Source organism: Sinohyriopsis cumingii, unplaced genomic scaffold (assembly GCF_028554795.1).
Source record: "Sinohyriopsis cumingii isolate HCF-2022 unplaced genomic scaffold, ASM2855479v2 utg000160l, whole genome shotgun sequence".
Taxonomy (NCBI): Eukaryota; Metazoa; Mollusca; class Bivalvia; order Unionida; family Unionidae; genus Sinohyriopsis; species Sinohyriopsis cumingii.
Window position 1 is genome coordinate 1,191,048 of NW_028315873.1, and position 22,341 is coordinate 1,213,388.

Sequence of the window (22,341 nt, forward strand, 5' to 3'; positions counted from 1 at the left end):
GAAAAGTTTGTGCTGTCGGTGCATATGCGTGCGGGTATCTCAATATATCTGTCTGGCAGTCTGTTTGTCGATATGGAAGATGATGCAAGACCATACGAAGACGAAACCGCTAGCTTGTAAACTTGTGTGCATGGTCTATACATGAAGTGTGTGTACTGTCTACACAAGTGAGGGCCAACCCAATAATTCTGGAGAGCTGTGGGGTTTGGCAGTGAACTAATTTTACAACTTTTATACACACTCACACACTAACACACACACACACACATACACACACACACACACATATATATATATATATATATAGATTAGTTCATTTTATATAAATTATCATGTTTCGTTACATTGTGCTGTGTTGTCATTCGAACCAGGGATCCATTTATGTCTATCCTGTTACACAATGAACTCTTTTCTTTTTCTGACCAACGAAGTTTACAATTCATTTGTGAACTTGAATATGATTTTTACCCACTATTCTTCGTCCTGAAGAATGCTCGGTCTGTATCAGAAAATACGTTTGGATGTCGGATGTAAATTGATGGAAATACGTCCTGCTCGTCGCCGTCACCTCCAACAAAAGAAGCGATCTCTAACTGATTACTGTACCTCGGTTTTTTTCCTGGACTATCTGATGGTGTTATAGGGTTTATCTCCATGTTTAGTACAATATATGAGGAACCCGGAGAAAATCCCGGAAAGAACACTGATCCACTATAATCTACTGGCAAGATTTATCTCCTATCAACATTGGCCGCAGCTGAAAATCGAACCCACACAGACAGAGGTGAAAATGCAGTAATCTTTAACTTTGAGAGCTTTCGACCACTATGCCATTCGAGGCCCCTTGACAATCTGCTTCTCAAATCATTTTAGATAATCTAAAAGTTTTGGGAAATGCAGTGAAGTCATTCAAGGAATAAATCTGAATTGTATTGCAATTGAATTGTCTTTATTTGTGAATTACTAGTATCCATTATGTAGCAAATATATTGCAAAGTAGAGATATTTATTGATTACACTTATTCATTATGATAAAACAATTATGCAGACTGAAGTTATAAAAAGTTCAGATTAGTGAAATATAGTTTTTATTATCTTACATTATTCTCATCTTATAACAAATCTACAATAGATGTTCCTCAAGACGATGTGGCCACATCCCTTTGAGAATTATGTATATCTCATACAGATATGAGTAACGGTACAAACAATTTGTTTCATGCTTAAGTAAGACCCGACATCATTTATTTTATTATAGCTTCATTTTTGCTTGTATCCATGTCAGGAACTCTGTGACCTTTGCATAGACTCCGGGCTTATTAGCCAAGGCACATCCATCCCCCCATGATGTGGCTCCTATAACTGTGTATTTACCTGAAAACAATAGTTTCAACTGTAAAATAACAATATAATGTCTGTTTTGAAAACTATAAAGAACTAAATGATATTTTTGAGCTCTCAGGAGATGATGTATGAAGCAGATTACATCGTAATACAATGAGTTATTCAAGGTACTTTGGGAATTGGTCTATTAAATATACTACCTCAGGAATGCAATGAATGTGACATCTCTATATTACATTTTCCTAAGATAATGATCACAAATTTAGAAAATGATTTTCTGTGACATATAGGTGTTCTATTCTTGAACTCGTAAATTAATTTTATAAGCCTGCCATAAAAAGGTGATTGTTATGGGTGTTCTCCATTACATCCACACCTGATTAAGAAAGGTAATTCACAATTGCATCATGAGGAGCAAATCATTAGTAGGAACAGACTGAACGGGATCATTGATAAAATGCTTGACTAACTGCGTGCAACTGCATGCATGAGTACGTTTAGTAGTTGAATTATCCATGCTAAATATGTCAAGAATTTGCTTATGTCCATAAAAGCATATATATATATATATATATATATATATATATATATATATATATATATATATATATATATATATACATATACATATATAGATATATATATCCTTCAGAACATGCTTCCTCCGCCTCTGGATTTTCTTAATTAATCCTACCCCCCCTCCCTTGTCACCACTTGCCTGTAAGCCATATGATTTTGTTTTCAGTTTAAACTTGTGCTGTACCTCATTGAGAATGTTATGTGCTGTACCTCATTGGGAATGTTATTGTGATGTACCTCACTGAGAATGTTATTGTGGCTACATCACAGTAGCAACCATTGCAATTTAAAGTAATTAATGTTTTAATAACTACTGTTTCTTTTCCTTTAATGCTGGACAGTGTAAACGTCTATAGATTTATGATCATGTTATACGATTATGCTCAAACCTTTTTCGTGTGTATTTGTGTTAGCATGGAATTTTCAAATGTAAGGCTTCTATTATCTAATCAATCCTAAATGAAAATAGAAATATGATACCATTCTGACATCCAATTTGGCCACCATGGCAGTCAACTATACAGACTAATTTCAATGTTACGTAGCTATTTATAGCACTTTGGGTTGTCCTGATTTATCGTAATAAGGTCATCATAATACCAGTCCTTCAACCAATGAAAGCCAAATTTATTCCTTTATTTTTTTTAAAATATTGTTAGAATGATATTTTCTTTTAACACATGCTTCGTATCTGCCTTCACTGACAGTGTATGTCTTATGCTGTACTATTGACTATTTATAGAAGTGGTATTCTTAAAAATATAGTAATCCTTTCAGTTCGAATAGAAATAAACGCAATTCATTTTGATCACGAGGTAACATTCTGACCAATGGAAATGTTACTTTCCTTTACCAGCTACTGGCATTACAAATGCATAGGGTTGACACCATAAGACAGCATATTCTATTTAATTGGTTTTAAATGAAAATAGTGCCAATCTGATGTGAAACATAACCACAGCAACAGTCATATTGAAATCCTTACATTTGAACTCTTTCGAAATGAAGAGTCAGATTTTTATAGGATTTCAAATGCAGTCTTTGCTAGCTGTATTGTTGATCCTGGATGAAATATATACAGCTCGTATATCACAGGAGCCATCTCGAAACTTGTGTTATTACACTGACTCGAATATAAAAACCAAGATCCAGACAAAACTTTGCAAGGCAAAATGTGGACTTTAAATCATTGATTATATCTTTTTGTATTTCTCGCTTTTGTTCTGTAAGATTGTCACCTAAGGGTTGCTTCTGTAATTGTTATAGGAAAATCCTAACGGGTAGCAGATCTGCCACTCAAAGAACTGACTACTCTAACTGTAGATGACCCCAATGCAGACTCCCACATGAAAACGGAATATATTAGCAATACATTATTACCGTTTATGTTACACACAAAAGGTCCCCCACTGTCTCCACTACAGCTATCCACACCTCCAGTATACAAGTAACCAGCACAAAACATCCGTGGAGTTATGCGATCTTTGTATACACGCTTACATTCACTATCACTGATGATGGGAACTACGGCAGCTTGTAGTATGTCTGGAAGCGATCCTGGAAAAGTATAAAAGCCTAATAATATATTTTCCTATAAACTGCTCAACTACATGAATGATTAGACATTCAATTACTCAGAGCATAATTATCTTAAGAATTCGCACTTATCGGTAATAACAATGTTTTTATCATATAATGGTCACGTTATACAATGAGACTTGTGTCGATAGGTGGTAATTCAGTCCTCATATCCCTGTTTCGTGATGAACTTCGTTGTTAAATTCTCAAGATAGTTATGCTCTGAGTATGAGAAATTACTAAAGAATTATCCCGACCAAGGAAGCAACCTATTTCAGTTGAACATCTAAAGCTCAGAATAACAGCTAATTTGGTCCACACTGTGAAATATATATCACATTGTGTTTATTTGGAAAGCTTTTGTCACCATGAAAACTATAAGATCTAATTATCATTCAGTTTTTAAATCTAAATTACCTAGTATCATATTCTCAGTATAATGATCCACCCAGCTTTGAGATAAGTGTATAGACTCGATAGATTGAATCTAATTTGGGTATTTTGACTATTGTCTTGCAAATTCATTCATATTCTAGCAATCCCATATCCCCATATTTTACTGCAAAGAGGATGTTCTTCCAAACGTAATAGACTATCATAGTCATATGTCACTCTCCTAGAGTTCTGAGTTTACATTTTCAGAAAACATGCTGGTATAGGAGTCAAGCTTTAATAAGGTACAAAAACCTCTAATATACCTTTCTTGGTATTTTTTGCTTTCTGCTATCATTATCATAACCTACAACATTTTTAGTATTAACTTATTTGGATTTCCTGATTAGATGCCACTAAAAGGTTCATTAATTTGTGAACTACTGAAACAGGTCAAATTATCTTAAGACTTTGTAACTCAAAAATACAATTATATATACAACACCCATAAAAGTTTATTCATGGTATTTTAATTTATCGCATCTTTCTAGCATATATATTCATGGCAAACTGTATTCAGTCACTATACCTATATATATATATATATATATATATATATATATATATATATATATATATATATGCAAATGTATACAGTACATCAATATCCACACCTATATATCGATGGTAAAGTGTATTCATTATATCAATATCTATACCAATATCAATATATACATGTATGAGCCACACCTGGTAAAATTCTTTCAAGTAAGTTTCGATAATTAGTTTCAAGAATTATCTATTTTAATTATTGGTAGCCACTGCAGTTGGAAAATCAACGTCATGGTACAAACCTGATAGATACCGACACTGGGTTGATACATGTATGATTTCTTCAGGTTAAGTCAAGCAGACAAGTCATTCCAATAATGTACTATTCATGGTAATGGAAGCCATATTTGTTGGCAGATTGGCATAATTGATATACAATACATTTGAAAGATTTTACTACTTTAAATCTTTGACCTCTGGCCTCATGACCACCTCTGTTTATTATATCTAATATCAATGTAACGTCTTTAATGATGCAAGAAAACTAGTCTAAAAATATGATAAGGTTCTGCAAAGTTGCCGTTACAAAGATGTTATATAAAGAATTTATCTTGTATTAGTCAGGTCGCCAAGTGGTGGCTGGGTGACTATTTCAAAGATGTTATATAAAAGCTTTCTCTGTCTTTTAGTCATATGGCCAGTGGTTGCTGAGTGGCTACTACAAAGATGTTTTATCAAGTCATATAGTTAGTGGTTTTGTTGTGACTCTTGAACACTAATAGCGAAAACCAATAAGATTTGTAAAATTTAGCAAATGAATTGTTTCCTAGATTATAATTCAAAATGAAACAATGAACTTACATCATTCTAAATTAAATAACACTAATTAATTATTTTGTATCACACATCCACATGTTAAAGATCTAACTGAATTATAGTGATATTCCGAACAAATTCCATTGTTGAATGTGTTCATGTTCCTGAATTCTTGAACATGGTGGTGTTCCAATGACTTACATTTTCCTGATATGCTAAGTCTTTGAATTTGTCACAATACTATAATCCAAAATGTCCTTGTCTCAATTCAAGATAATTCCAAATACTCCGGTCCAAGAATATTATTGACGAGCAATTTGCATTTCCTATAAATAGTAATTTAAATACATTATTCCACAAAAATGAATAACCCGATATAACAATATAACCAATTCTTCTTCAAGATGTTAAGAAAAGAATGAATCATGTTCAGATGAACAAAATTATATACCCCTCTTCTTGCCCTACGTCATAATCACCATTTTCTGGAGATACTCTGGCATTTATGGAAACTTCCATTCTAGAAGTGTCTAGTGTCAGAGTCAAAACTGAATATTTTAACTCAAATTATGTCAAACATGGTTACATTGATCATGATTGGGATATTTAGTCCGCAATTGCACAAAACATGTTAACTATATATTATTATTGAACTTGACTTTAGCCTAAGGTCAATTAAGCATTATGTATATATATATATATATATATATATATATATATATATATATATATATATATATATATATATATATATATATATATATGTTTATATATATTACAAAACAACATTAAAAAGGTCAACAAATAATACAAATGAAATATTAGTAACATTTTAGGAGAAGCAGAACAATACAGATACAGCCTATTACAAATATTGAAAACTTGTTTCTGAAGTATCAACGTCAACTCACATCATCACGAACCCCCGTGTTGGCAAATATGTTTCAAATCCATGTTGCTATATATTCTATTTGTGAAACATAGCATTAACTATGATCACTATCCCTCAGTTATTGCATCTGGATTTCAGGTTACAGGGAAGCGTCCTTATTACATATGAAATTGTAAACTTTGACCTCCTGTTTAACCTAGGGATGCAGCATCTGAAACCTGTATTGTCGTTCATCCTTTCTCATGATATAATAATAGCATACATTATCACAATATCTAAATTAATGTAAAAGCTTCAACTGATGGATATGATTAATTGTAATGATGGATATGATCAATTTCAGTGATGCATATATTTAATTAAAATACGGCTATGTGTTTACGTGTAAACATGGATCCCTACACGGCTAAAGCTCATTTGGAGTACCTGACAGTGCACCTGCTGATGGAAACCTTGATGCCATGCAATGGAGTTAAGAATGTTCTAAAGGTAAAGCCGAGACCGTTATTTCCGATTGGCTTGGATAGGATTTAATCCAATGGTTGTGTGTCTAGGTAAATGACTAAGTCTCAGTTTAGTGGGTAGCACTTAACATTTGTGTATGTCTCGCCACTGGGTAAATGCCTACTTCATCCAGGTTTTACACAACACAGTCAAACATGTGATATCAGCCACCAATGGGGAAAAGTCAAACGGGTCATTGTATATAGGCGACTGCTTATTACAAACCTAAGGCATTATAATAAGTACTAAAAATACTCAAAAGCAACAAGCTTTGTATCATTCAACAAATAATTTATTTTCCTAGAATAAAATGTGACAATAAAAAAATGACTTACTGTGACTATTCTAGAATTTTTAACACAAGTCCTAATGAAAACAGTCTAAATAAACTTTAGCGGTATTCTAAAATTCTAAAAATCTAAAAAAGTTTGTGTTGTGACAATGTGCGAGTAGTCTTTTACGGAATCACAAAAAAGTATAATCAAAACATATATCCTTATTTGAACTTCATTATAAATCCAAACCTCTAAGTCCAGGGATATTAATTTAAAGCACTTTTTATTTCCAATACAGAATCATTTGAATGAAATAAATTTGCTCAAATCATCATTCTGCACAACAATATTACAAAAACGTGATTCTGCTCAGGTGTTAATGTAACACTGCGTAATTGTCCAGTAAAGAAGATTTACATAAAAAACTAAGACTACAAAAAACGGTTGATTCTTATTTTATATGTGTAATTGTTGACGGTCTAACAAATGAAAGGTTGATTGTATAGAGGGCTATAATTGTATATAGTTACGTTTTTTATGTTAATATGTATCCACATACCAATTATTTATGAGCACAAGTGTAATAGAATAAAGGGTATTAAGAGTGTATTGAAACAATTGATGACAACTTACATGTTACCTAACGGCAGGTTCAGAAATCAGGTCACACTAAGTTCTTTATTAGTTACTCCTGACGAGATACATCAAATACAAATGTCATATGTGTAGGTAGAAAAGGTTCCAATATACAACGGGCATAACGAAAAAACAAACGCAAGAATTAGCAAAAAAAAAAAAAACCACAATACACCTTATCCCGTAAATGTCGATTGCGTGGGGATGAAACACACAAAAATAATCGGGACAATGCCTTATGGATTTGAGAATTCGAGGTAACTATGTTAGAACTGTCAATATATCGTACCTACATTTCAACAGAAATGTAAGCAGCAAATGTTTTGAGCACCAGCAAGCTTTTACTTACTCATAGACGTTTTCCCCCATCCTGTAATGTGGCACTGCATTCCCGCTGTGTACTCAGTGTTACTTTGTGGGAGGCATGCTGGCTGTACATAGTCATTGAACACAATGCCTCGCCCATCCTTGGGTCGAATCTTAAGAAGTGCCAGGTCATAATCATGATTTACATCTATAATTAATGAAAATTAGTATCAATACATTCTGGACTCAAACACAGGATGAAACCCGTTGTACATTTCTTATCAATTGAAAATACTTCATATCTTTTGTACTGACCATCTTAAATAGAATGTGGAAGTGTTTTTCAACTAAAATTTACTGCAAATATAGGTCCAATGTGCAGCACCGCAGAGAGCTGTTTGATACACTAATAATATACTACTGATGCATCACACTAAAATCAGTCCCGTTGCAATATATAGTTTGATTATAATGCATCTCTTCCAAGAGTCATATATGAAAGAGGAAATAAACATTCAAACAAATAAATTTGGTAGCTGACAGTAACATTAGAAAATCAGTCCCGTTGCAATATATAGTTTGATTATAATGCATCTCTTCCAAGAGTCATATATGAAAGAGGAAATAAACATTCAAACAAATAAATTTGGTAGCTGACAGTAACATTAGTAAATATATGGCACTTTGACACATTTGATCTACATTGCTTCCAGCCTCAAAGACGGTATTTTTTGCAATTAAAAGACTTAATCATTAGACTTATGGTGTCATGTGCTTCAGCATATCCATGGAAATATTTTTAAAATTCAATCCGAATAATGGCAGGGTAAAATAATAAAATTCAGAAAGATCATTAAAAGGTAATACTATAAAAGACTTAACAACTGCCATAATGTCCAAAATGTATAACAAATCAACCTATTTTGCCCATCATAATCAATGAAATGAAACATAAATGCGTTTCAAAAATAAAATATTTTACTTGCTTAACTTGCCATGTTTCTATCATAATAATTATACTGTTCCAATGTATGTACTTCATACTAACACATTCATGCACTAATAATGAAAGCTGATGCTTTTTCTAGTTATGGTTGTTGTTGTTGTTGATGGGTTTAACGCGGCCAGTATTAATGTTGAAGAACGAACCCGGGAAAAACCCAGGAAGAACCACCGACCCACGAGAAGCTACAGGCAAGCTTTCTCACATACCCACATTGGCCGAATCCTAGACTCGATCCTACGCAGACACAGGTGAGATATCAATGATCCTAACTGAGAGCGCTTTAGACCACTGGGCCACACGGGGCTCTCTAGTTATCTAGTTATGGACACCCATTCACGCATTGATCATGCAAACACATGAATGTACTAATCGTACGCACCCATGAATGCACTAATCATGCACACAAATACATGAACTTATCATGCACACACATGCATTCACTAATCATGGAAAAGCATGCTTGTTCTAGATATGCCAAACATACATTCAATAAGCATGCACACATATGCTTGTAATAATCATGCACAAAGATACATGCACCAATCATGCACACACATGCATTTAATATTCGTGCATAGACATGCATCCAATAATCATGCACACACATGAGTGCATTAGTTATGTACAAACATGCATACACTAATCATGGAAAAGCATTTTTCTTCTAGATATGCACACATATGCATGTACTAATAATTCAAACATATGCATGTACTAGTCGTGCGCACCCATGAATGCACTAATCGTGCATACACATATATGCACTAATCAGGTCACACATATGTATGTGCTAATCATGGAAATGTGCTTAATGATGTACACCCAAGAAAACACTAATCATGCACGCACATGCTCATACCAATCATCCACACACATGTATGTACTAATCGTTGACACACATGCATTCACTAATCATGCAGAGATGGTAGAGATCCGTAACGGAGAGAGCTTTATACTTCTCGGTCACACGGGGCCCTCTAGTTATCTATTTATGGGCACACATGCACGCATTATTCATGCAAACACATGCATGTACTAATCGTACGCACCCATGAATGCACTAATACTGCAAAAACATACATGAACTAATCATGGAAACGCATGCATGTTCTAGTTATGCACAGACATAAATGCAATAATCATGCACACACATTAATGCACTAATCATACACACACACATGGAATAATCATGCACACACAGGAATGTGCAAAACATGCACACACATGTTTTCGATAATCATACATCATGAAAAATGAGAACATCTGCAAATAATGTAAAATAAATACTGGTAAACGTATATTTAATGAGGGAGAACATATCACTCAGTTATACTAATTAATTGGCAATGGTTTTGTCATAAGAATTAATTGAAAAGAAGCATTATAATTTCACAAAGATTAATTGTTATATGTATTTATTCCTGCTTCAAGATTAGTTCATTCATCTCCTAAATCCCTATGCAGTCTTTACCTTTTACTCAGTTAAATTCATTCCATCAAATTAAAAACACAGATGTACACATAGCTGTAGAAATATGATCATTTTTGGTCATACTAGTTATGTGATGTTATTTTCACTGAAGATTTCTGAGCAGAGTATGAGTGCATTTGTTCAGAAAAATACCCCTCTTACACACAACTCTAAATAAATGACCTAGTAATGTTTTTTGAATATCTGTATCTCTGATGAATGATGAATAAACTTGATGAAGACATGAAACGTCCATTAAATTAAATCATTTTTTTTAAGTCTAGACATAAAATGACCATGATAATATTCCCCTTATAAATCGTAATACAGCAAACAGTAGAACTCATTCTTTTAATTTACATTTCATGTTACAGATGATTGTGATGACATTAAATACAACAAAATGAAAATCATATTGCAAGTGTTGCCTTGATTTCTATTCACACATGATTTTTATCTTTAATTTTGAATTGATCTTTTCCATCATTGGAAATGCTTTCATATTATTCATTTTGAGTTGCTCTTTTCAATCATATGACATGCTTTTACGTTATTCATATTGAATTGTTCTATTCTTTCATAAGACATGTTTTTATATTATCAATTTTGAATTGGTCTTTTATATTATAGAATATGCCTTTAGCGACGTATTCCTCGTCAACTTCCATAATATATGCCTTTTTTAAGCTTTGTATAGCCAGCTAACTGCATATGTCTCTAATATGGATCATGATTAGAAATGGTCTTACAAAAACTATTATCTATGTAACTGATAGAAAACTATCAAACGTATATACCAGTATATTTAAACTATAATGAATATTTTAATCCTTTTGAATCAATGTAGGAAATATTCTTGTAATATGTCTGGTTACGGGCTATAACATGTTTATCCCAAAGCAGGTACAGCATCCAATCTATATTATAATGCGATACAGCGAAGTGTGAGATAGACATCCGCGGTTACCATTATATCGCTCATGGGTGAAGAAAGAAGCAATCCTAAACTCCTTCTCATGGCTATCATAACCCGTGTTATCGTGGTCACCTGTTCTCACAACGATTTCATCACTCCTGAGACCTCTATGGAAACAGAAACATAAAATTGCACATGCTATTTATACAAGTAGACATCGTCTTCATGACAGAAAGAATGGGAATGGGAAACCTAAAATTAATGTCCAAAACAGTTGAAGCAATCCAAGAGAAGTCAGCGTATTTTACTTTTCTGTTCTTCTTAAAAACTCACTAATATGTTTGAAAAAATTCAAAATACCAACCCGTATGTCTGGCGTAGCATGCATTTCTTGATGACCAATAAGTGGTACAGTCAGACATCATATAAAAGTCTTATTTTGAAAACACCATGTCAGTATGACAGTCAATTTAAGGGAAGAGGCATTAACAAGGCTGTCACGATGGCCATTATGTTAGCCATATTGATTGTGAGATTAGAACAATTAATAATAACTCTAACTGGACATTATAAGAAGTAATCCAAGAACATTTTCAAGCCATAGTGAATGTACAATCTGCACTACTTATGACAAACTAAATATCATAGGTCCTTTATTGCAAGTACAGTTTCCAATAAAATATTTTTCTCCTAGAATACGTACCTGATTACATTAAAATCAAATATATATGCCTACTATCTCCTCATAACTGCCCGCTCAATTATGGAAATTTGGCTGCTTTTATGTCCATGTTATGTAGACAAGGGCAACAACTCTGCACATTACCGCTCCATTCCACCTACAGGTCCCGCTAATCGTGTGAATCGTTGCTTGCATTGTGGGGAGGATTGGTGTGTATTAAAGTAATACGACTGGTGAACATTCTTGAAGCATCCTGGCAGAAACAAAACATACTGCAAAACATTGGGTGTCACCTTCAAATACGTTCCCATATCACATTTCATTTGGAGAATAGGTAATAGGTAGACGGAATGTCCCAACGTATTTCTTTGGTAATTTCTGAGTGCAACATATTGAAGGTAAACCCTCTCTACTGATTTTTGAGTTCAAGCTGCACAACTAGAGTTGACAGGGTTTATGTGTGGGAAGAAAAAAGAAAGGAAATCATCTTATCGCATACAAATTATGGGTGAATCCATTTCAAGATGTACAGTGTGTTCATATGGAGGTTGTGCTGATCTCATCCTTGTCTGATTGTTGCTTGTGCAAATGAGACTGGACCTACCAGATCCAGGGCTTGCTGCTTTGGAGCTGTGCTTGAATGTGCGTGCTAATCACAATGATAAGTCCTGAGGAGTTATGTGCTATTTCTCAGGTATATATGCAAGAAAGAGGCATGTTTGAGTTCCACAATATGCCCAGTCTAATTTAGATAGCACTTGATCTTACATAATAGTTCCTCTTTGAAGGCCTTCTGGATTGTGTTAATACAAGAGTGAAGTCATAGGTCTCCTTTTCTATTGCACAATGATGGCAAACGATTCTTGATGACGAAACTGGATTGCATCATAAGGATTGCTGATCCATTTCATCGAAACGGAAGGCTGACTGGCTCAATAGAGAGTCCATGGAATTAATTGCATGCCAAGGTAGATGTGATCAGGAGAAAGGTTTTGTTTTAAAGAAGTTTCCGCTTCAGCAAAGTCAGTGTTGAAAGCTTGAAGTTTTGAAATTCAGGCTTAACATAACAAATGATATTTTCCACTTTGGAAAACAGTGTGAATGATTAAGGTATACGAAGGCCAAAGAATGAAAAGTCAGAGAGGTCTTTGCTATGACCAAGATCATCATAGCCACAATGATCGAAGGATGTTCCAACATGATAGAATGTTAGCCAACATTTTGTCATAGAATTATAAGAATAAATGACGGCTACCAATGTGACAGACGCACTCAAATGGAAATTGTGTTATTTTTACTCGTAACCAGTCCATGGAAACAATGTAAGAGGGGCTCATTAAAGGCTTTTGATACATCAGCATATTCAAGATTTGTAATTCATTCAGAATACCACTGGAATCCATTCTGTATGCTCTATACCTTTTGACTTCTGATATAACTTTTAGGATTCTTTGGGATTTAGAGAAGACTAATCTAAGTTACTTTTAAATTTCCATATGGTGTCTTAAGCAAATAAATTATTCGCTGAATTTTACATACCTGTTTGATTTCTCTTTTTCAGTTGCTTAATTTACTACACAGCCATAATAACAAACTTGTTCTGAAAACAGTTGCTCTAAAAATGAAGACGTTCATGATAACGTTCATCCCCAAGATACTGACATGAAGGCCTGTGTAGTACTGGTTACTGACAGTGTCGAAGTTTGGTAACAGATGGGCTTTGCATACAATGAAACTTGCATTTCTATACACAGTCACATCCTTTTTAGTGGCAGATTTAATGATATTTATGTTGTTCGCAAAACTTGGTTGCACCATTCATCCAGGAATGATACTATTTTGCTCGTTATGCTGATATTGTAATCGAGTGGCATGGAATGTGAGTACACGTGTGAGCTGCAAATGGCACACGTTTAAGTGATACAGTAGGACGATTTGCATCGTTGAGATAGCAAGGCCATCTGCAAAGGTCACATGTAGAGGTGATCCAGTAGGATAAGATCTGCTGCAGCATTATACAGTCTGAGGAGAAACTCCCTCGTTATGATCCACTATATGTAGGAAATGGATTACTTGAGAATGACAATTCAGATGATTGTGAATACGTAAGTGATTACGATATATAAGAAATCCATATTTTGATCATTTAAGATGAATTAGAGCTGATGGATATAGTACTCTTCATATATGCGATATATGAGACATGATATTACTTGCTAGCTTTGAATGTTTGCATTCAGCATACCTTGTTATTAAAATGACACGGTAAGAAATTAGAAACAAAGGATTTTCATAGAGTTAACTACATTAAAAAAATGCCAAAAATATCTCCGCTAAATTCAGGGTGATAAAGAAAAATATTGCCTGTATGATCATGAAACTGAACATGTTCTATTAATATGTGGCCTTGTGTAGGTATGCAATCAAATAACACATAACCGATACAGAAAACAATGCATACAATATGCTGAGAATTCCATAATAAATCTGAAAAGTAACAAAATATTTCAATAGATGGGCATGGATTTTGAAAGTCAAAGTGAATACTAATTTCACTTCACTAGTGGGACCTTAAAACTAGCAGTACTAGGCGGGATATATTGCCCTTTGTCTATATACAAAGCTATTGCCTTTGAGAGGGCTGGATTTTGTTAGATAGTAGGACTTATGCAGCTAGCGTTAGTGGAAATGGGTAACGTATTTGAAGGAGAAGATATCAACAAGACCATCTGCTCAGAAAGAGTTGTGATGAAAAACGTTCAACTTTTCCATTGTGATAGACATAATGTGTGTCAGATCAGTCCTGTTTTCATTTAGAACCAACTAAACATTATACATAGTCTCTTATAGAAAATCCCATTCTGTTAATTTTATGACAATCAATTCAGAAAGATTAGAAACAATACTACTTTCCAAAATCGCCACTGTGGTTTTCATATTGGATATACAAGTGTTACCGTTTTATTGTAGAACCCAATCAACATCATTATAAGACTCTCAGTGAAAATCATATATTGATATCACCATCTGTTCAGTACAATAGTGATCAGATGTTCCAATGGTCGCTAAAGAGGATTCATTAGTTCTCACATCAACTCCAACGTCATTTAGGACCAAATATGTTTCTATTTGAGTTTTTTCATGAAACGTACATCTTGATATTACCATCTATTTGGGATGGTACTGATACCAAGACATTCACTATATTGGATGCATGAAGGGCACCGTTTCATTGCACGACCTTCAAGAAGAATAGTGTACAGTGTAATGGCAATCGTCCCATTAGTTTAAAGGTGATACTATATTTTTGCTAATATATTTGAATCCCAGACAGGCTCATGATGAATGACAGATGGACGTTTGACTAAATGGCATTGAATAACTCCTCTGGTAAATGACTAACTGAGCACATAAAGTGAACAAGGCAACTGCTTCACCTCAATCTGTTATGCTTCCCATTACAGTAATCTGCTTTCCATCAATTTCTATTGTTTCCCATCAATGTGTTATGCTTCCCATCAATGTGATTTGCATCCCATCAATAGGTTATCTTTTTCATCAATGTGTTATGTTTCCCATCAATTTATTTGGCTTTAGAATATGCTTGCAAAATGAGAGGAAAATGTAACCTACGTTTGTAAACAAGGACTATTAAAATGAATATCGATAGACAAAACGATTTTTAATGTTTCTTCAATTTTTAAATGCATCAAATGACTGAATATTGTTCATTTTTTTTTCATTTTCTCGATATATTAAAGCGTTCTTACAATTTACATACATGGTGAAACCTGGATCAAAAGATGCAGAAAATCTGGATCATCGATTACTCAGGTTGGATTTGAAATGTGATAGAATCTTCTATATTGTTCCAATGTTTTTTCCACCTTTTATAAATTAAATTTATTTAAATTGTAGAGGAGAAATTGAACCGGCTTGCGCATTAGCTGGTTATCTATATGTTTTAATCTAGAAAATTTGAGCTGTTACCAAATTAATATGTGCAATGGATCAGTGTCTTAAAGCCTTGCCAACTATTTGCAGAATACACCGTTAAATAAGTGCAAGTGATCCATCTGTAGGTGTGAAAACTTTTCATTCTTAATCACATTTTATATAGCAACTGTTGGTGTTTTGAAATTAGAGCCAACGCTAATAGTCTCCACTTTATCTTAAATACTAAAAGGTAGGTCATAATGTTGATGCGTGACACATTTTCAACCCATGAAATACAAATGTGTACATTTCGTCTTAATACATCGACGATGCACGTAATTATTGCTTTTTGCAATCTAGAATACAATCTGAGAAGTAGGTGACAAGGACCAATCTTTGCTTTAAATCCTGCCCATCTGCAGTTGCACTCACATTATAAGTTTGATCACAGTGGTAAGGTGTTAGTATTGACATCGTTGGTACAATTTTCAGGTAATTTTTATCAAATTCTGGACAGTGGGGTACAGTGACCCAATCTTCATGTACGACATATGTTAGTCTCATGTCCATATATACAGACTAGACAGGAAGAATGGACACAGTTTAATTTAATTTTTAATAAATTCTGGTAATTGTATCACATAAATCTACTGATGCTAAGGAAATCCTCTCTTTCCTAAGAGAAAAACCGAGTATAAATTTGGAGGTAAGATGAAAAAATCTAGAGACGTTATTTCAAATTTAAAAAAAAAATGTTATATGATTTAAAATCTTGAAATAACTAATTCACAATCAAGTCGATCAATTTATGACACCAACCGTGGCTGAGCTTTCTCAACTTCTACCTCGGTATCACTAAGTCGTCCGAATTTGATACATTAAAAAAAATCAGTGTAGCTTTCATCAATATGACTCTTATATATCCGACTTATTGAAGTCATCGTATTCATAATTGAAATGCTTAAGACACGAGAAAGTGTTAAATGAAATCAACGGCCTCAAATCTGGAGAGTGAAAATCCGATTCAACAGATTACATCTATATCATAAACAGCAGTGATGTGATGTATTGAAATGATCTTTTACCTAAATGCCTATATTTTGTGATAGAATGTTTTCCAATGAAGATGTCACTCTGATAACAATTCATAAATATCGTATGTTGGCAATACGGAAAATTGAAGCAATGTTGCAAATATATAACATATACTTATGCCAAACTATACACTTATGTAAAGAAAACAACAGACAGACCATTACTCACTGAAAGCAATGAGCAGCACTCAGGATCCAGTATTCACTGAGAATAGTACCACCACAGAAGTGGCTATCATACATGGTGCCTACAAGACGTCTGATCCCAACCTGCCATGGGTTTGCTCCTTGGACTGCATTCTTTCCTCCAATTATCTTCTCAAGTTTTGGTCTTGGAGCTACTTGCTTCTCCTCAGTCACATCCCGCTTGCCGCGCTCCATCAATGGCCTTTTCCCACAGGTTACAGGTCCTGAAGGAGATGGATTATATTACAATTGGTGACATCCCTGCCTAAATAGAAATTCGTGTGCTTGTATTAAGTGATGACTGGAGAAAAATGTGTCTCTTAACACAGTAAGTGAATGTGATTCATACTAATAATTCAAAATACAAAGCATTTCGACAGTAAATAACCACCTATATCCATTCGTATATGAGATCAACATAAGGCATGTAGTATGTCTAGACGTTTGTGTTTGTGAAAAATTCAAACTGTTTGAAAGGCGATTGAGACTGACCCTTATCCCAACATAAATGTTGACAGATGGGTCAGATGAATCTCATAATAGTATTTTAGGTGCTACTAACAAGATCGTCTTCTCCTGGTCAAACAATGAGTCTGTTATATCCGCTTACATTGCTTTGGCTACCCCAGTTGTCTATGTTAAAACTGGTTATTTTATCCACACCCCCCATATATATATATATATATATATATATATATATATATATGTCACTGTGTGTGTGTCGGTATATACTGACTGGCCTACCAATACTGTGTACAATACTTTTAAGGTGCATATCCCTGAGGTAAGGTGATGTTTCTACACTGCATTTGTATGTGCTATCCCTGTTTTCACTGTGATGTATCTACATTTCAGTTTACCTGTTATTCCTGTGCCTAATTTGTCGTAGCTACAATGCATATTGGGTGCTATCCGTGTGCTTAATATGTTGTAGCAAAAATTCCTTTCAGGTCCTATGGCTGTGCTCACTGTTTTCAATCTACAATACATTTTAATAGCTACTCCTAATGTGTTGTAGCAACTATGCATGTTATGTGCATATACCTGTGCTTAAAGTGTTGTATCTACAATGTAGCTTAGGTGCATATCTCGGTGCTTTATGTTTTGTCCCTGTAATGTATTTAAGGTGCTATACCTGTGCTCACTGTGTTGTAGCAACTATGCATTTTATTAGCTATCCGTGTGCTTAATGTGTTGCAACAAAAATGCATTTTAGGTGCATATACCTGTGCTTAAAGTGTTGTACCTACAATGTAACTGAGGTGCATATCTCTGTGCATTATGTTTTGTCCCTACAATGCATTTTAGGTGCTATACCTGTGCTTAACGTGTTGTAGCAACACTGCATTTTATGAGCAATCCGTGTGCTTCATGTGTTGTAGCAGCAATGAATTTTAGCTGTTATCTCTGTGCTAACTGCCCTGTAGCTACTTTGCATTTTAGGTGATATACCTGAGCTGAATGTATTGTATCAAAAATGCATTTTAAATGCTGTCCGTGTGCTTAATGTATTGTAGCAACAATGCTACCATTAGGCGATGTTCCTATCATATTTCTTTCTACTATTGTTTACGACAGTTACGAATATAGCATGTGAATTATTGCAGATGAAATGTCTGTCCCTCATTTGATATCGTCATTAGTCTTCTTGACTATTATCACAATATGTAGCTAAGTCCAACAATCGGTTAAAATACAAACGAATTCTACCATTCTGATTGCAGCGATAAACTAAATTGATGGTGAGACTATCCATCTTTATTTCGTGGATTGCACGTGGGAGGTTGATGTTAAGTGAAAAGAAACGTCTTTTTTTTCCATCCTATGTGGTTTATATTCAACGTCGTTTCGTAGATAGTTATAATCTTCTAAAACAACTATAATTTTCTTAAAAAAAACACGGCTGATTTAACATTGAGTTGTTCCTGATGGGTTCGGTCTTTGGTGTAGCTCCAGACTGATCAATATTCCTCCCTCCATATACTTTTTTGTCACCCGTAGCTTTTAGTTTTCACCAATATTCTGTCTCAACCTATTATCTGTATTGTGAACTTTCGATCCACAACATACCCACAGTACAAGTGCGACATGAATATAAGACTTAAACAAATTATCTACGTCAGAGATTCGAATACATGCGTCCTGATGTGTTTCATGAGAGAACTTTTATTACAACATTATCTTTTCAACAACGTGAGGTTTTCTTTAATACTTCATATACATTTCAAGTGCCAGAATGTGAAGAAACTTCCTTTTATATTTAAGCTGTGAAATATGTCTTAAGAGATTACCCAATACAGTAAGGGGGGGGGGGTCTGCTCTGACTTCCCTTTGACCCGGACTATTGAACAAAAGCTCTTTATGTCAATAAACATATTCACCATGATTCAATATCTTGATCACGATTTCACTTCACTTGAACATGAAACGCTAGGTTCTAAATACAAAATGGACAGGTTAACATTGAACACCAACAAATGAACCTTGTCGAATTGTGCATAGGTGGATTTTTTAAAAGAAATTTCATGAAATAAGGTTGATTACATAATGCTCAAGTTATTGTCGGATATGGAACACCAAAACGTTAATAGTAGTATACAAGTTTGATTGTATACGAACGCATGTATGCATGAATGTGTGTACGTGTGTGTGAGAGAAAGAGAAACGTGAAATTCTCTCCAGATATAATTCACAATTATCAGGTTGTTTAAATTATCTCATTCTTAATATTCATATCATAATCCAAACTACATTTATATGTTCTCACAGGCAAACAATGTGGACAAGCATTTGTCCAATTTCAAATAGTTCGAACAATCGGAGATTAAATATACATTTTCAGCATATATATATATATATATATATATATATATATATATATATATATATATATATATATATATATATATATATATATATACATATATATATATATATATATATATATATATATATATATATATATATATATATATATATATATATATATATATATATATATATATATATACAGTTGTAACAGCTATTTTAAACCACATTACAGCATATGAATGATTGATACAATACAGACATTTGAATTTCAACTCTTTACTTTAACTAAAAATATATATCTACTTATTTTCTGAAGATATCGTATTTCATCATCCCATGTGTATACACAAACATGATATTCAAGGATAACATAACCTTTGCCACTGCCAATTTACATATTACAAAATTACAGAACGTAATCAACCCTATCAAATTACTCGATTTTTCAATATACTTGACATGAGACTGTTTTATAATAAAGTTGTTTTTATGAAAGATTAAAAGCAGAATAGTTCACTCAAACATGATTATTAATTACAGATGTATGATTATTTAAATTTTTAAAGAATAACATACGATGCAACATAACGGCATATCGTCAGAAGATAGTTCAACAATCCTGGAATCATCTGATATTGCTTGACTTGTTTCTTAATTTTGACGTGGGGCCAATACACGCTCAAACATAGTAGCTGTAATGTTACTTACCTAGAGTGACGGCTCTCATGGTGTGTTTATTCTCGCTGATGTCACGGTGGGAGGGAATGTTAAGTGCAAGGTGAAATCTATTCCCCTCCAATCCATGCCTTTCATGTGACATTTTATTTCCAACAATTGTCTCTTCCAACCCATTGCCAGTTTTGTGAACTACCGATTCACAGCAAATGCATTTGCACCAGTGCGACATGAATGCCAAACATGCGAGAATTATCCATGTTTGAGATCTCACGGCATGCATATTGATGTATTTTATTTTACCTAATTCGTAATAATACAAACTCTTAATATAAAATTATCTCTTTCGTCTACATGAGTTTCTCTAATACCGCACATATGTTTTACATGCTTGGATATGAAGAAACCTCAGGTTATATTGACGTTCTGTGACGTGCCATAAACGGACCAGCCAATGAATTAGAAGGGAAGGAGGAGCTTGTGCTTTGCCTGGAACCAGAATTTGGACCGAAATAACTTTTTGTCAATGACTATAATGGGTATCATCATAACCTTTCTTTAACCTCATGAGAAACATCCTTGAACAGATGTTTTTCAGAATCATAAAATTGAAAACTGGTCAAATAATTAGATCCATTCAGATATTAGATGCAAGATCTCAAATGTAAAGTTTATAATTAAACATAGGATACATATTCGTCTACCTTGTCTAAATCTGTTAAATTGCCTTAATATGGCCTATTTCACTGTGATCATTGAACGTTCTCAATTAGATTACACACGAACGTCATCAGTTAACCCTTGAGTGTATGTGTGCATGTGCGCGTGTGAAGAAGGGAGAGAGAGAGGATGTTAACTATCTCGAGCACGCTTACGCCACGATAGTAGGCTGGTCACAGAGTCCAGTCGTAGTGCACATTTTATAACCAAACTACGTCTATAATGTTTATCATCAACAGTTGATATAAACACATTATTTCTAGTCGAAATTTGGGTATACACTTTGAACGATCTATTTAGAAACTATTTTGAAGACCAAGAGATCAAGGTACATTTTCTTTTCGTTCATGCAATACAAATAATGGCTTTTTGCAAACCATATTTACCAAACTTGTCTCCATGATGCAATAACGTGATTTGCATTTTTAATAATCTAAGTAACTTAGTCACGTTGATCGTTTTTCTCCAGTTTGATAGATGCAATTTGAAAATATGGCTACCTTAAGTAGAATATACACAAGTACTATCCTAAATATTACAATTGTCAATCTCTATCTTACATCTTAATATTATGTTTGTCATTTTCTATCATACAGCAAGCATGACATTTGTTTATATATTTTATATATCAAGCACTAAAGTTGCCGGTATACAATTTCAAACAATACCTTTCTCACTGATTATCATACACGAAAGATTACTTTGCTGCTTTCTATCATACAACACACATACATTCATATGGAGATATATGTGATACACCAATCATTAAATTTGTCACTGCCATTCTTAATTCAAACACTACCTTTCGCATTTAGTATCATATCTCAAACATTAACTTGATGATGTATATCATACAAAACACATTATCTTTGTCACGACCAATCCGTTGGCGTAACTGCTTAGAGTGGCCAAAGGCTTATACACACCTTGGTTGGTGCTCAATATTATGCAATCATACATCAAGAACATCCTTTGCCACAATCAAACATC

At 33.9% G+C, this 22,341-nt stretch overlaps 1 protein-coding gene across 1 annotated transcript; it reads right to left on the minus strand.

Annotated features, from left to right (window-relative positions):
• Window positions 1–1,252: 1,252 nt before the first annotated feature.
• LOC149774625 (chymotrypsinogen A-like) lies at window positions 1,253–20,683 on the minus strand. Its single transcript, XM_089944953.1, has 6 exons — window positions 20,665–20,683; window positions 17,129–17,369; window positions 11,299–11,414; window positions 7,898–8,062; window positions 3,304–3,480; window positions 1,253–1,374 (listed from the first exon to the last, which is right to left on the minus strand). Exons 1-6 carry the CDS (start codon window positions 20,681–20,683, stop codon window positions 1,253–1,255), a joined length of 840 nt encoding a protein of 279 aa, XP_089801079.1.
• Window positions 20,684–22,341: the final 1,658 nt, after the last annotated feature.

Bases quoted from the DNA above. Each gene is read 5' to 3' on its own strand.
- LOC149774625 (XM_089944953.1), bottom strand. The intron at 8,063-11,298 runs GTAACCGCGGAT...CATTAATTATAG, and splicing joins CACCCATGAGCGATATAATG to ATGTAAATCATGATTATGAC. The intron at 3,481-7,897 runs GTAAGTAAAAGC...ATACTTTTCCAG, and splicing joins ATGGGGGAAAACGTCTATGA to GATCGCTTCCAGACATACTA.